Source organism: Archocentrus centrarchus, unplaced genomic scaffold, assembly GCF_007364275.1.
Source record: "Archocentrus centrarchus isolate MPI-CPG fArcCen1 unplaced genomic scaffold, fArcCen1 scaffold_55_ctg1, whole genome shotgun sequence".
Classification (NCBI taxonomy): domain Eukaryota; kingdom Metazoa; phylum Chordata; class Actinopteri; order Cichliformes; family Cichlidae; genus Archocentrus; species Archocentrus centrarchus.
The window spans coordinates 1,845,183-1,859,855 of NW_022060277.1; the positions used below are offsets into that span (position 1 = coordinate 1,845,183).

The window sequence follows — 14,673 nt, forward strand, 5'->3', positions numbered from 1 at the left end:
CATGAGAGGTTGCATTTAGGAATCCAGTGACCAGCAAAACACTCTGACTGACACCCCAAATTTTAACCCCTAACAGCCCGCACACATTTCTCTTCCAAGAAAAATTTGTAAAGAATTTCAAAATTTTTTTTAACTAAAAACTTATTTAAGGAAATTTCCTTGACATGCGAAACTGTGACGCAGGTGTCACTGTGGGTTCTTATGAGAGTAAGGTCATTATTCCGCTAAAGCGCTAATCTCTGTGCTGCTTATTTCTAACATGAAACTTTTGATACATGTCACTATTAAATGTTACTCGGTGTGTTCAGATCTGACACTCTGCTATAGCCTAACATGGAAATCACATTAGTTTTTCACCAGACCAGAAATGAATGATACTGATTGAAATTTATTGATAAATGTTTCTGATAAATTTTGTGATCTGAGCTCTATTAGCTGCAATTCCAGCATTGTAGGACCAAGCATAAAACATTTATATATTTCCTGTATGACCAAATGAACACATGCAAATTCCAGTGACAATGTGGTGTTAGTGACGTACGGCTTAACAGGTCGTACTAGTGCAGCCGAGAATGTATATCACACTTTGAGCATGCTGTAAAAGAACAGAATTAACGCTTCTAGCTGATCTAACCTGAAACTCTAAGCATAGCCTGCTCCCGGCCAGGTGATGTGTTCAGAAGTTACCATGGTCATTCAGCCAGCTAAAAAGACACTTGAGACTGAAAACTTGGATTTTAAACTGAACATATCTCTCCAAACTATTCACTTCTTTGTTTCCTCCGATGAATCATATTTTTTTGACAGCATGTGGACAGCCAGACGTGTATCCATCAGTATCTGAAGGGGTGACTGCAGGTTGCACTGTGGGAAGCAGAGGAAGAAGTGCTGGGAACTTTGCATCCTGGCATTGTTGTGTCATCTGTACAGCAGAAATCCTACAAACACACTGCTTTGGCCATTTTGGCCTAAGTAGGGAAAATAAATAAGAATCCCTACTCAAACCCACAAACCAGTCACAGCAATTTAGTGTTTTTAATTATCTTTATTAAGTAAACTCTACACTTTTACTATTGCTTTTATTTTTTTTTCTTTTCACTCTAAATTAGAACCTTTTGCAATCAGCACATATAGAACTTTTCAATTGAGCTACACTTTTGAGAAATACAAAAATATCACAGTACATTTTCTACTAAGTCACCTTCACCTGTGAGGTCCAGAACCAATGAGACAGATTCAGAACCACAGCAGCTGCCTGGACTGTGTCAACATGTCGTGAAGTAACAGCACCGTGGGATATGAGCTAACCACACTGAAGAAGGGGGCCACTCAGTCACGCTCTCTCTCGGGTGTCTGCATGACTGTTGGGGCTTAGGTGAACCAGACAACTGAAAAGATGCAAAACCAAAGCCGTGTCTCATGAAGGGACCATTGAGTCACAAAGGAACTGTGTCTGAACATTTGGTTTGGAGGATTAGCTGCACTGTCCATTTGTGACAGTGTAAACAGGAGCACAAGCAGATACAGCGATCACATGTGCTGAACATACGGACGCCGGCTCTCTTCATGAGGGTACTCGGTGGAAAAATGAGACCCGGCTGCTCAGCCATGACCGGGCCTTATCCACTGCGTATGCTTTGCACTGAAAATTTGCCAAACCAAGTTCTTATTCCTCTCATTAAACAAAAGCAGTCACATGTTTAATAAAGCATACATGCCAGTTCAGTGTGGCTTGCTCGGTTGGTTTTTGAATGTGGTTAGAAAGCCTTCATTCTTTCACACTCACCGATCATCCTGACAAACAGGCTGGGAAGGCTCGGGCCAGTTTGGTGTACCAGAACAAGGTGAAGACACGGCGCTGAAGCGTGTCATCGGACACACCAAAGGCTTTATAAGGAGTTGAGCTGGATGTCTGGTTTTTACAATATGGAGAACTTTGGAAGAAAAAGGATGTGGACTGAAAGGATCAGTCAAATGTACAATGCTGTTTTCCAACAGGTCTGCTGTAAACCATGCATTTAAATTAGTGATTTAGATAAAGGAGGGCTGGAGGTGTGATTTTAGTATACTTTGGTCATGGTATCCTAATTTCTTATTACATTTTTGCCGGGACTTTGTATAGTAGCTGTGTTCATACAGCATTAGAGACTAAATTAAGCAAATCCTGTTAACTCATGAAATCTTCTTTAAAGCATTTTTATATTTATCAAAAAAAAAATCAATTAAAAAAAATGTTCTGATGCTGTTGAAAATCTGGGGAGTCTCAATTGGGATATGGTTTTAAAACCTAACTAAACAAGTGTTAGTTGTGTTGCAGGAAAGAAGAACAGGAAACCAACACAAAAATATGCAGTGCAACCCAGGCCAGGTGATGACTGATCAGGTGTTCTGACTGTTGGACAGCCAGTAAGAGTGCAGCTGGAGAAGGCCTAAGCAGTGGTTAGGTGGCCTCTGGTTTTGGTCTGGAGCTCTGTTCATGTCACTTCTCAGGCAGGCTGAAATGTAAAAATATGTCCCACATAACAGCAAAAGCACCTTCAACATTCCCTCATTCTCTTCCCATTCCCATCTGCTTACATATCACAGCCTATACAAAGTATCAAAAAAAGATTAAACAAAATACTGAAAAATCCTCACCAATGGGGACAATAAAATGCTCATATTAAATCTTTTTTTCTTGAAAATCATTGTTTTGTCCCACACTGCAATGATTCAGATCCATAGTGACAAGACTCTGATGAATGAGGCATCTACCACTCTAGACAGGAATGTTGCAGCATAAACACGACTCACGCAGTGGTTTCCTTTAAAACTAAACTAAAAACAAACAAAATACAAAACACTGAAAATCAAGTGAGGATGACGGGAGAGGATCCTTGTCAGTCTGAAGTTGAGTAGAAATGAAGAAAGAAAGGAACACATTGGAATTCCACATTTACACAAAGGTAAACAATGATAAAACATCAGGCAGGAACAGAAGAGAGCAGGAAGGTGAACAGTCTTCTCCACGAGGCTCTGGGTGGACCAACACAAAAACAAAGCAAGTCTGTGGGTTGGGGAATGGGAGTCGACTGCACTGCCTGGGTGCACTTTACTGAGTCCTCAGAGCACAGAGCAGTGTCCCTGACGAAAATCACTCTCGAGTGTGGCCGGCTCAGTGCGGTGGCAGTAGCTATGCTGGAGGCTGGATGGGTCTTTTCGGCCCAGCACGTTCTCTCTCCTTCAGTGTGCTGCTCAGGGGGAGAAAGTTGCCATCTCCAGGGATATACGCTGCCATAGTTCCTTGGTCTGTTTGCCCCTCTTCAGATTCTGCAGCACATCATTAAACTGCATCATGCCCACAGGAGTGAGACAGAAAGCACCTCGAGCACTGCGGATCATGTTGACAAAGTCATCGTAGTCTGCAGGTGTCAGGTGGATGAGCCGATGGTGAATATGCTGCAGAGAGAAAAGGAGGTGAGACTGGAAAATGCTGCCTGAACTTACTCATGTATGCAGGACTAACCGGGACAGGTTACTCCCTCATACCACGCATCACCTTGCATGTCGGGTCGTTATAAACTACAAACAGGATGCAATGATTTATAAAACACTGAAAATTGTCTTTAAAGCTCACTTTGAATTTGATGCCATTGTAAAAAAAGAGTGGAAATGTTAGCTAATGCTTAAAGCACACATTATAATAATTATCATTTTCAAAAATGGATCTACTGGGGTTGAAATACAGGTTGGATCCAACAGTTCAAACTTTAATTAATTAAAAGTGACACAGGGTTAGGGTTAAGGGGTTATCCTGGTTCCAGGCCACTGAGTAAGTTAGTAAAGATAAAAGATCTTCCAGCAAAAACACGTTTTCTATATTAACAATACTCATTAAATAACAACAATTGTAATCATGCTGTCAGAGATATTCTGTGATTATCGTTAACATTTCTACAAATACTTTCTGGTAACCAGAACAGACACAAACATTTCCAAACAGAGAAGAGAAAGTACTGCACTCTGTACAAGGGTGTGTACTACATAATGTCTTTCTATTTATATAACAGAAAGTATAATGCATACTTACATGGTACTCACATCATATTATACTCATGTGTGTGCAGGAATACTACTGCATAACCTCCTGATATCAATGCATTATGTATAACATCACTATAATCATAAGGCGGCCATGTTGTTTACATTTGAGCAATATTGCTGAGCTGTAGGTATGGCTTTAATATTGTCAATGATGAGTCATAGCCTGTACTGTACTGTATGGTATCCCTGACCTGTTAGATGATGCTCAGCCAATCAGAAGTTGGCATCACAGGCTAACCAATCAGGCTGCAGCCTCAAACTGCTGCTCCTATAAACAGAAGGACTCTTTACTCAAGCTTCTCATTATCAGCTGCTGCCAGCTGTTCAGGGACCGAGGTCAGCTGATGGATATGGGGAATCCCACTTTCTCCATTACACTCAATAATGCTCAAGTAGCTTTAGCAGGTATACGTTACTCGTAGGTTGGTTGTAAAAATCGACCTAAATTAGTTGCAAAATGTTCCTCCAACTGTTTGTTTTTAATTCCACTTTCCAGCCTTTTGTGGCACAGATCCAACTGCGACGTGTTTTTGCCATCAAATTAAAAATTAGCCAATAATTTCCTTAAAATTGCACATCTCTCAGATTAAACATCTGATATGTTCTTGATGTTCTATTTGGATAAAATATCCAAATAGAACGTCTGTGTTATGTTTTTGTTTTGGATGGATGTTCTGTTAACTGCAATTTCCCCATTTGTGGGACTAATAAAGGCATTCTTGATTCTTGATTCTTGATTCTTGAATATGGGTTTATGACCTTTGCAAACCAGTCTATTCTGTTTTAATTTAGATTTTATGCAGCATCCCAACTCTTTGGAATTGGAGTTGCAGATCAACTGAACTGCTCCTTGCAGTCTCTACTAGAGCTCCTGTATGACTGAAAACATGCAGAAAACAGAAGAAGTTAAATAAATAAGCAACTGAGTCAGACTATTATCAGATGAGGAGCATATCACATGTCCTTGTGGTTCTGACAATGTCCACCAAAGTCCCACTTGGTCACTTGGGCCTATGAACACATGTAGAAAAATCACGTGTGATTCTGGCTTCTAACAATAGCTCTATCATGCCTTCCTTATCTGATAGAGTAAAAACTATCTTCACTCTCTTTTATTGACAGTCTAAAGAGATAAAGACTGACTTGCTTGGTTTTGCTTTATTTGATTGTTGGCTGTATAAAATTTCAGTTATTTATAAATATGAGATACCTGTGGGCTGACTTTTTCTGCAGCCCGACCTGCCCCGCTCTTTTGTCCATCAACCCCATTATGAATGTAGCTGTTGCAGTGCGGGTGTGAATGTGCTGTACCTGCAGATAGGCCTGCTGGCAGCGTTGGACAAGTTGCTGGAAAGCAGGCGTTCGGAGATGGGCGTGGATGTGTGCGGGGTTCAGCCGCTGCAAGGCCTCCATGATTAACTCCTGCAGGACAAATGGACTGAGGACACCTTTTGCTGCTCCGACACAGAACTGGTACACGTAGTTGACTCCTGACAGGATGGATGGACAGAGAGAAAAAGAAGATAGCCTTGAGTCATGTAGACAGGAGGAAGTAGCATGGTTCAGACTGGGGCCAGTCAGCGACTCCTGCCTCAGTTCAGATTTGCATTGAACTTCAGGGAATATACAGAGTGAAGAGCTGAAACATTTCACTTCAATTTTATTGCTGTTAGCACCTTGTTTTGTTAGCTGCATTCATTAGCAGTCTGAGGTAATGAGGTAAAGTTTCTACTGGAATCCAGCAAAAGCCATAAAATGAGGAAACATGAAACTTACTAATGTGATCCCAAAGTTCACCCACCTTTTCTTGCTCATTGTGATTGATCCAAAAGTTAATTGGTTACTTTTAGTTCCATAAGCCTTTACTTTTCTTTTTTAAAAACACTCGGCATAGAGGAATCTTTACAGTTGTCGTGCCCAGAGAGAGGCCTGTGATCCCTGAGGAGCTACAGATGGGGTTTCAGTGCTCATCATGAGGAGTGAGAGGTGTTTGGACAATAAGACTGACAATACTAATAAGGCGAGTGGAGTTTAACGTGCTTCGTGGAGCGATGCAGAGAGACGTTGACACACACTTCCCGTAACACAGTGACCGCGCCTGGCTTCAGGACTTTCCAGGCAGACACACATTAATCTGAGCAGTAAGAAGTAGAAGCTGTGTGACACACGGTGTAATTTTAGGCATATAAATATAAATTGTAATGAGATGACCTCAGCTCAAGTATAAAGGGAGGGAAATTGTGAAGGAATCACAAGAATGACAAGAATATGAATAAAACCCTCAAAAAACCTCAGATGTGGCTGAGGACGTTGAGCATGAGGAAGATGGTGGCAATGAAGACGCAGCGTCTCACGAAGCTAATGTAGATGCCAACCCCAACCACAACTGTTTGAAAGCCTGATATTACTTTATAAAGATTTTAAGCAAGATATAAAACAGCATCGGAGTCAACTTAAAAACAATGTCATGAAAACTATGAAAAACAACCTGACGGTGTTTAAAGATGAAGCTTTTAAGAGAGTTTCAGAGCCAAAACGGCAGCATTACACAGACACAAATACAGACAGCAGGCCTGGAATTGGCCTGTCGGACAGACAGTAAAGGTGCTGAAACAGGATTCAGAGATACACCATAAGAACCTTTGTGACAACGCACAAAATTTGGACTAAATTCCATGGGCCTGCACCTATAGAAAGTTATATATCCATCCATCCATCCATCCATTCGCTTCCGCTTATCCTGTTCAGGGTCGCGGGGGGGTTGGAGCCTATCCCAGCTGTCATAGGGCGAGAGGCGGGGTACACCCTAAACAGGTCGCCAGCCTGTTGCAGGGCCAACACAGATACAGACAACCTTTCACACACACATTCATGCTCTCATTCACACCTATGGGCAATTTAGATTAGCCAATTAACCTAACCCCAGTAAGTGCATGTCTTTGGAATGTGGGAGGAAACCGGAGTACCCGGAGGAAACCCACGCAAGCACGGGGAGAACATGCAAACTCCACACAGAGAGAGGGAGAGGCCTGGGCCAAGGTGGAATCAAACCCAGACCTTCCAGATGTTATTCTAACTGTGAGGCAGCAGTGCTAACCACCATGCCACCGTGCTGCCAGAAAGTTATGGTAAATGGTAAATGGACTAGCTCTTATATAGCGCTTTTCTACTCAGTATGAGCACTCAAAGCGCTATTACAACATGTTTACATTCACCCATGCACTCCCATTCATACAAGCACTTCCATGTTTGCTAAGCTAAGTGCTTTTTTTTTTAATTAACTATCATTCACACACATTCATACTCCGACGGGACGGTCGGAGAGCAACTTGGGGTTAAGTATCTTGCCCAAGGATACATTGGCATGTAGCCTGGAGTAGCCAGGAATCGAACCGCTGACCTTCTGATCAGTAGGTGACCTGCTCTACCTACTGAGCTACAGCCATATAATGGACATAAAAAGGGGAAAGGGAAACCATAAAGTATTTAGTAAACTCTATGATGTATTCCTGTCTATGAACATGCATGACTCCATAAACATAAAGCAGAAATGAGAGACTGAAATGAAGGAGACAATAGCAGAGGACACATGGGAGGAAATCTGTACGGGAGCACATTTGGCCACAAACTCTAATACATGGAGAGAATTCAAATGGAAAGTAATCATCAGATTCTTTAGAACACCAGCAATAACTGGTAAAATAGGTCCAACACAACCCAGCTCATGCTGGAGAAATTGTGGGACACAGAGTGCTAACCATACTCATATCTTCTGGTTTTGTCCTAAATTAAGTTTATTCTGGGAGGAGATATTTGATGCTCTTAAAGCAATTTTCAGAATAGATGTTCCAAAAAACCCTAGTGGCAGTATTGGGAGAAATACCTGAGGGAATGAATAGGAAGGCTGACAGATATCTTCTAAATATATTGCTCACAGCAGCATTGAAATGCATAACCATTAGATGGCTAAAACCAGAGCCCCCCACATATAACATATGGATTCAAAAAGTCTGGGATATTTATTTAATGGAGGAAATCACATATTCTCTAAGGCTTCAAAAACCAAATTTTAATACACGGTGGAGCCCTGTCATGCCCCTATTAATACAGTAATATACCCAGAGGCCTGCCCCTTTGCATGCACTGTACACTTTTGGACCGGTAAAAAATACCATTGTGAACAAGAATGTGTGACCCAACCTACCTCAGAGGAATTCAAAAATTTATCTTTTATTTTTGTTTTGTTTCTTTTTGCTCTGCTTTTTTTTACTTCTCGTCACTTTACCTTTATTTTTGTATTGTATTCATTGCTATAATCTTTGACAACTCTATTGTTACCTTGCCTTCCTTCATCAATTTCTAACGTGGAATGTTTACAACTGCAAGAGAAGAATGTAACTGTGGAACAATGTCATTATTTGTGGCTAAAAATCAATAAAAATTAAGTTAAAAAAAAAAGAGATACACCATAAGACTGGTGACTTGGGCCTCTTTTCCACTGACAGGGTTCCGGTGCCTTAACTTGAACTATTAGGCGGGTTTTTCACTCCGGAAGCACTCGGTGCCTGGCCAACAAATGGGTTCAATTCCGGCCCCGCAAACTCGGTGGTCTCGAACCAAGAACATGTGACGAAAGCGGCAGAGGGGCGTGGCTCTTCCATCTCAACATCAAGTTTTCTACCATATTACATGTGTATTACATGAGAAAAGTGAAGTGATTTTCACAGCTGTGAATTAGGTTGGGCTCTAAGGCTGAACTTGCTGCTTTGTATCAGTTCATATCACAGATAAAAGGACACAAAGTGCGTACTTGTCATTTTGCTCTAATCGCTGTCTGTGTTTCCCTCTGTGCTGCACACAGATGCTGCAGTAGTTTGGTTTGGACCCTAAAACGTATTTGCAGCACAGAAAGGGGAGCGTGTTCTCCCACGTTTGTGCGCTTCGACTTCCGTATCCAGACGAGGACCCGCCCACACTCATACGTAAAGGAGCAGTTCACAGAAACGCAGTTTTTTTAATTGCCGAAGCAATTAAAAAAAGAAAGAGAGAGATTACAATTTATCTAAAATTAAAGAAATCAGGGATCACAGAGAAAAATTATTGAGCACAGAAATGGAAAGAAGATGAGATTTTTAAAACAACCTTATTATAAAGTGGGGCCTAGAGTAACCAGTTAAAAAAGGCCAACAGGACAATCCATAAGGTAAGAGATAAGGAAAGGAAACAGGGAGAATAGGCTGCGGTGTGCCAAATTACATAAGCACTGGACTGAAAATGGGGTCTGATGGACCAATGCAATAAAATCATACCTGGATAGAAAAAACACACAATAGAACACAACCAGTCATAGACTGGTCTCCCCACACCTCAACATTACTGGAGCTTTGTGGGATCATCTTGACAGAAAATGAACAAAAGTCTGCCAACATCCAAAGAAGAGCTTTGAATGTCAGAGCTCAGGCTGTGTTGAAGAATAAAGCAAATATTATTATTAATGTTATCATTAGAATTATAAACACTCTGTTCTTATATACACTGCACGTGTCAATAAACAGCTGCACCTATTTACCATTTTCCCAGTAAAATATGAAGAAATAAAGGCTGTTTCTTTGCACAGTATTGTATCAGATTTTTGATCTGAGGGCCAGAGATGTCCATTTACTCTGTGCAGTCTCACCTAGCCTGGCAGCAAGTCCCAGAAGCCATTTAACATCCTCTGTGTAAGGAGGACTCCTGGAGAAGTTGTTGGGATGGTCATTGTGAGCCCTCCTGCCCAGCATCTCCAATGCCAACATGCCTTCACAAAAGAAAATGAATATACATTTGTTCAGTTAACCTACAGCACTACATTGTATGCTAGTTAAGAGTAAAATATAATCAGAACACAAACTCCTCACCAACTCTATAGGCAGAATGCAGGTAGTGCAAGCCCTGTTGGCTAATTGGCTGGCTGTGCTGCTCGTCTTCTGCTGGGAAAGGAGTGCTAACCAAGGAAGCAGGCTGGGAGGAAAGAGAGGGCAGAGACGCTCCCTGTATGGCCTGGATTGTTGGGCCAGGGTGAACGCCACCAACTGCAAAATTTAACAGGCACATTACACTGGTTAGCACTGACAGCATCGGGCAGAAGTTTACATCCATCATGGGCATGAATGTCACGGTGATCTCTGTGCTTTTTATCATTTAGTTAAACTGGGCTTTTTCCAGGGTAGAATGATTGCACATACATATTTAATGTCTTAGAAAAAAAAACAAGAATTGGGTGCACAAGTTTGAATTTATTAATCCACACAGGGTCAAAAGTATACCTACAGGCTCAAATATATGCATACACTCAAATCTTTTAATAAGTGGTGCTGGAGGTTCTGCAATGTCTTCAAACATGACAAGGCCAAGGCCTATTAACTGCTCATTAGTGATCATGCTTACAACTGGTAGTTTCTCTTTACCAGCATATAAGGCTTAATTGGACAGCATTCATTGGACTCACCAATACTCTGAACAATGGGAAAGTCCAAAGAACTCTGAAGCTCTAAGAAACAGATTTATACAGGCTGGGAACGTCTCTTGGAATAATTTCTAAACTATTGCAGATTCACAGATCATCAGTTCAAACAAGTGTACGTAAACACATGTTATTCAGATGTGTCACTAGTTTGACAAGGTCTGGAAAAGATCCAAACCACCACCCTCAGATGAGAGGAAACTGGTTAGGATGTTCAGGAATAAACCAGGAACCACCAACACGCAAACTTGCAATGAACTGGAAACAGCTCAACACCAGTCCCACTGCCCACAGTAAAGCCAGTTTTACATCACCATCAACTGTGAGGGTACCAACCAAGAAAGAAGCCCTGTTACAAACTCCACGCCTTCAAGCTAGACTGAAATTTGCAGCTGCCCCAAATGGAGAAGCCAAATGCCTTTTAGAGAAACGTTTTATGGTCAGACAAGCAGCTTGAGAGCTAAGGACAGAAAGGCGCTACATCTGGAGAAGAGCACCAGTCCATTTAAGACTGCGCTATCTGGCCACAATAACAGGTATGTTTGGTGGAGTAAAGGTGAGACTTTCAAACTTAAGAACACTGCACCAACTGTCAAGCATGGTGGTGCTAACATCATGCTTTCGAGCCATTTTGTTGCCAGGGGTACTGGTACATTGCACAAAAGGTATTGAATAATTTAGGAGAAGGACTACCTCCATATTCTACAATTTCCCCTCAAATCAACAGATAGATGGTTCAAACTTGGACACACTTGAGTGTGACCCCAAACACACAACAAACCCGGTTTTGGAATGGGTAAAGCATGCCAACATTAAGCTTTGGAATGACCTTCCCAAAACTCTACCGATTCTTCCAAGATGAGTGTAAAAATATCCAGGCAGAAGCTTGCTGATGGCTACCAAAGTGTCTGGTCGAGGTGTAACTTGCTAAGGGACATTTAAGCAAATATTAGCGTATAAAGAAATCATTCTCAAACATGTGTATATACTTCTGACCTTTTGTGGATAAGAGAAAATTCAAAATAAATTCAAACATGTGCACCCAATTCTTGTTTTTTTAAAGTAATTAAGGATGTATGCTGTACAATCATTCCACCCTGAAAAAAGAACAGCGAACAGAAATCATTAAAAGCCCAAAATTACCATAACATTAATGCCCATGATGTAAACATTTGACTACAACTGTATGCAAAATCATCCATGTGGTATTGTAACAATTACCCATATAGAAAAAAATTTTTTTTTAATAGCCCCAACCTGCTACAGTGGTGCTGAGGGGCAGACCAGCCTCAGTGTGGTAGGGATGGACAGCGATTTGAGTCATGGACGGCACAGGTACACCAGGGAAGGTGACAGTCGTGGCAGCCATAGATGGCTGAGGACCAGTGGCCACTGAGAACGGATACTGGGCACCAATGAATGCTGGGTGCATTCCCTGAAGTAAGTAAAGTTTATTTAAAGAGAACTTTTCACAGACATAGTCACAAAGCCATGTGCAACAAAATAAATAAAAACTAGGAATAAAGGAGGTAGACGCATGCAGACTGAGTCACCTGTACTACCACCTGACAATATTTGTGATGCGCACACACACTATTCATAAACAGCACTGGATATACCAATCATCTGTTTGTTTTACAACAGGATCCCGAGGAGCTATAGGAACTTTTCCACCTTCTATAAAAGCAACACCATCTATAATTAAGAAACTGTTAGGCAAGTTTATAGACCTGTCATATAAAATAATCTGCAAAAGCCTCGAGCCATCCATTGTTTCTTTATGCACTGCTCAGAAAAAATTAAAGAACACTTTTTAATCAGAGTCAATTACGTAAACCTCTGTGATACTGATGTGGTCAGTAAGTATCAGAGGGGGGGATGTTAATCAGTTTCAGCTGCTTTGGTGTTCATAACATTAACAACAGGTGCACTAGAGGGGCAACAATGAGACACCCCCCAAACAGGAGTGGTTTCACAGGTGGAGGACACTCACACTTTTCCCTCCTCATCTGGTTTTCACTAGTTGTGCATTTGGCTAGGGTCAGTGTCACTGCTGGTAGCATGAGGTCATACCTGGACCCTACAGAGGCTGCACAGGTAGTCCAACTCCTCCAGGATGGCACTTCAATATGTGCCATTACCAGAAGGTTTGCTGTGTCTCCCAGCACAGCCTCATGTGGCATGAATATGTCCATTCAATGCTGCCAGGTTGCACCTCAAACTGTCCAGGAGTTCAGTGATGCCCTGGTCCAGATCTGGGAGGAGATCCCCCACGATACCATCAGTCATCTCATTAGGAGCCCTGATGTTGTCAGGTATGCATACAAGCATGTGGGTTCCATACAAACTACTCAGGACCATTTTGGCATTACGATAAAGCTTATAGTTAGGGCTGGATCAGGTGACCCTGACCCCTTATGCTGCTATAGGCCTAGGCTGCTGGAGGGTTCCCATGATGCACTTTTTCTTTTTTTATTCACCTTTTTTACTCTGTTTATACTTCACTCTGTGTTTAATCATTAGTTATCATTAATATCTGATTTTCTCCCCCCTATATAAATGTAAATAAAATTGAATTGAATTGAATTCCATCCTCCCTCGCATTGGTCCCTGTCCTGCACAGGGTCTCAGCTACTGGTTATAATTTTGCTGTTTTTTGTTTTTGTGGCTTTTTGCATTTTAATAATTTTTCTTAAAATAAAAGTGTATTGTTTTTAACACTGAACTTTGTTTCTTGCCTCCTTAGTGGGCGAACTTGTGTGTGCCTTCAGGTAAAATCTGAAATTCCCAGGGTGGCGTTGTCTGGCAATCCATTTACCAAATTATTCTGGTTCTCTTATTTACTTACAGTGCCTGGCGAAAGTATTCGGCCCCCTTGAACTTTTCAACCTTTTGCCACATTTCAGGCTTCAAACATAAAGATATAAAATTTTTATTTTTTATGAAGAATCAACAAGTGGGACACAATCGTGAAGTGGAATGAAATTTATTGGATGTGTCAAACTTTTTTAACAAATAAAAAACTGAAAAGTGGGGCATGAAATATTATTGGGCCCCTTTACTTTCAGTGCAGCAAACTCACTCCAGAAGTTCACTGAGGATCTCTGAATGATCCAATGTTGTCCCAAATGACTGATGATGATCAATAGAATCCACCTGTGTGTAATCAAGTCTCCGTATAAATGCACCTGCTCTGTGATAGTCTCAGGGTTCTGTTCAAAGTGCAGAGAGCATCATGAAGACCAACACACCAGGCAGGTCCCAGATACTGTTGTGGAGAAGTTCAAAGCCGGATTTGGATACAAAAAGATTTCCAAAGCTTTAAACATCTCAAGGAGCACTGTGCAAGTAATCATATTGAAATGGAAGGAGTATCAGACCACTGCAAATCTACCAAGACCCGGCCGTCCCTCTAAACTTACATCTCAAACAAGGAGAAGACTGATCAGAGATGCAGCCAAGAGGCCCATGATCACTCTGGATGAACTGCAGAGATCTACAGCTGAGGTGGGAGAGTCTGTCCATAGGACAACAATCAGTCGTACACTGCACAAATCTGGCCTTTATGGAAGAGTGGCAAGAAGAAAGCCATTTCTCAAAGATATCCATAAAAAGTCTCGTTAAAAGTTTGCCACAAGCCACCTGGGAGACACACCAAACATGTGGAAGAAGGTGCTCTGGTCAGATCAAACCAAAATCCAACTGTTTGGCCACAATGCAAAACGATATGTTTGGAGTAAAAGCAACACAGCTCATCACCCTGAACACACCATCCCCACTGTCAAACATGGTGGTGGCAGCATCATGGTTTGGGCCTGCTTTTTGTCAGCAGGGACAGAGAAGATGGTCAAAATTGATGGGAAGATGGATGGGGCCAAATACAGGACCATTCTAGAAGAAAACCTGTTGGAGTCTGCAAGAGACCTGAGACTGGGACGGAGATTTATCTTCCAACAAGACAATGATCAAAACATAAAGCCAAATCTACAATGGAACGGTTCACAAATAAACGTATCCAGGTGTTGGAAGGGCCAAGTCAAAGTCCAGACCTGAATCCAATCGAGGATCTGTGGAAAGAGCTGAAGACT

At 41.6% G+C, this 14,673-nt stretch overlaps 1 protein-coding gene across 1 annotated transcript in view; it reads right to left on the reverse strand.

Moving 5' to 3' along the window:
• Nucleotides 1–1,037: 1,037 nt before the first annotated feature.
• Nucleotides 1,038–14,673, reverse strand: part of zswim8 (zinc finger, SWIM-type containing 8) — a 68,074-nt gene continuing 54,438 nt past the window's right edge. Inside the window, 5 exon segments of the mRNA XM_030725433.1 lie at nucleotides 1,038–3,438; nucleotides 5,395–5,573; nucleotides 9,761–9,880; nucleotides 9,981–10,154; nucleotides 11,843–12,020. Of these exon segments, the coding sequence (XP_030581293.1) occupies nucleotides 3,235–3,438; nucleotides 5,395–5,573; nucleotides 9,761–9,880; nucleotides 9,981–10,154; nucleotides 11,843–12,020 (855 nt within the window). The 3' untranslated portion in view covers nucleotides 1,038–3,234.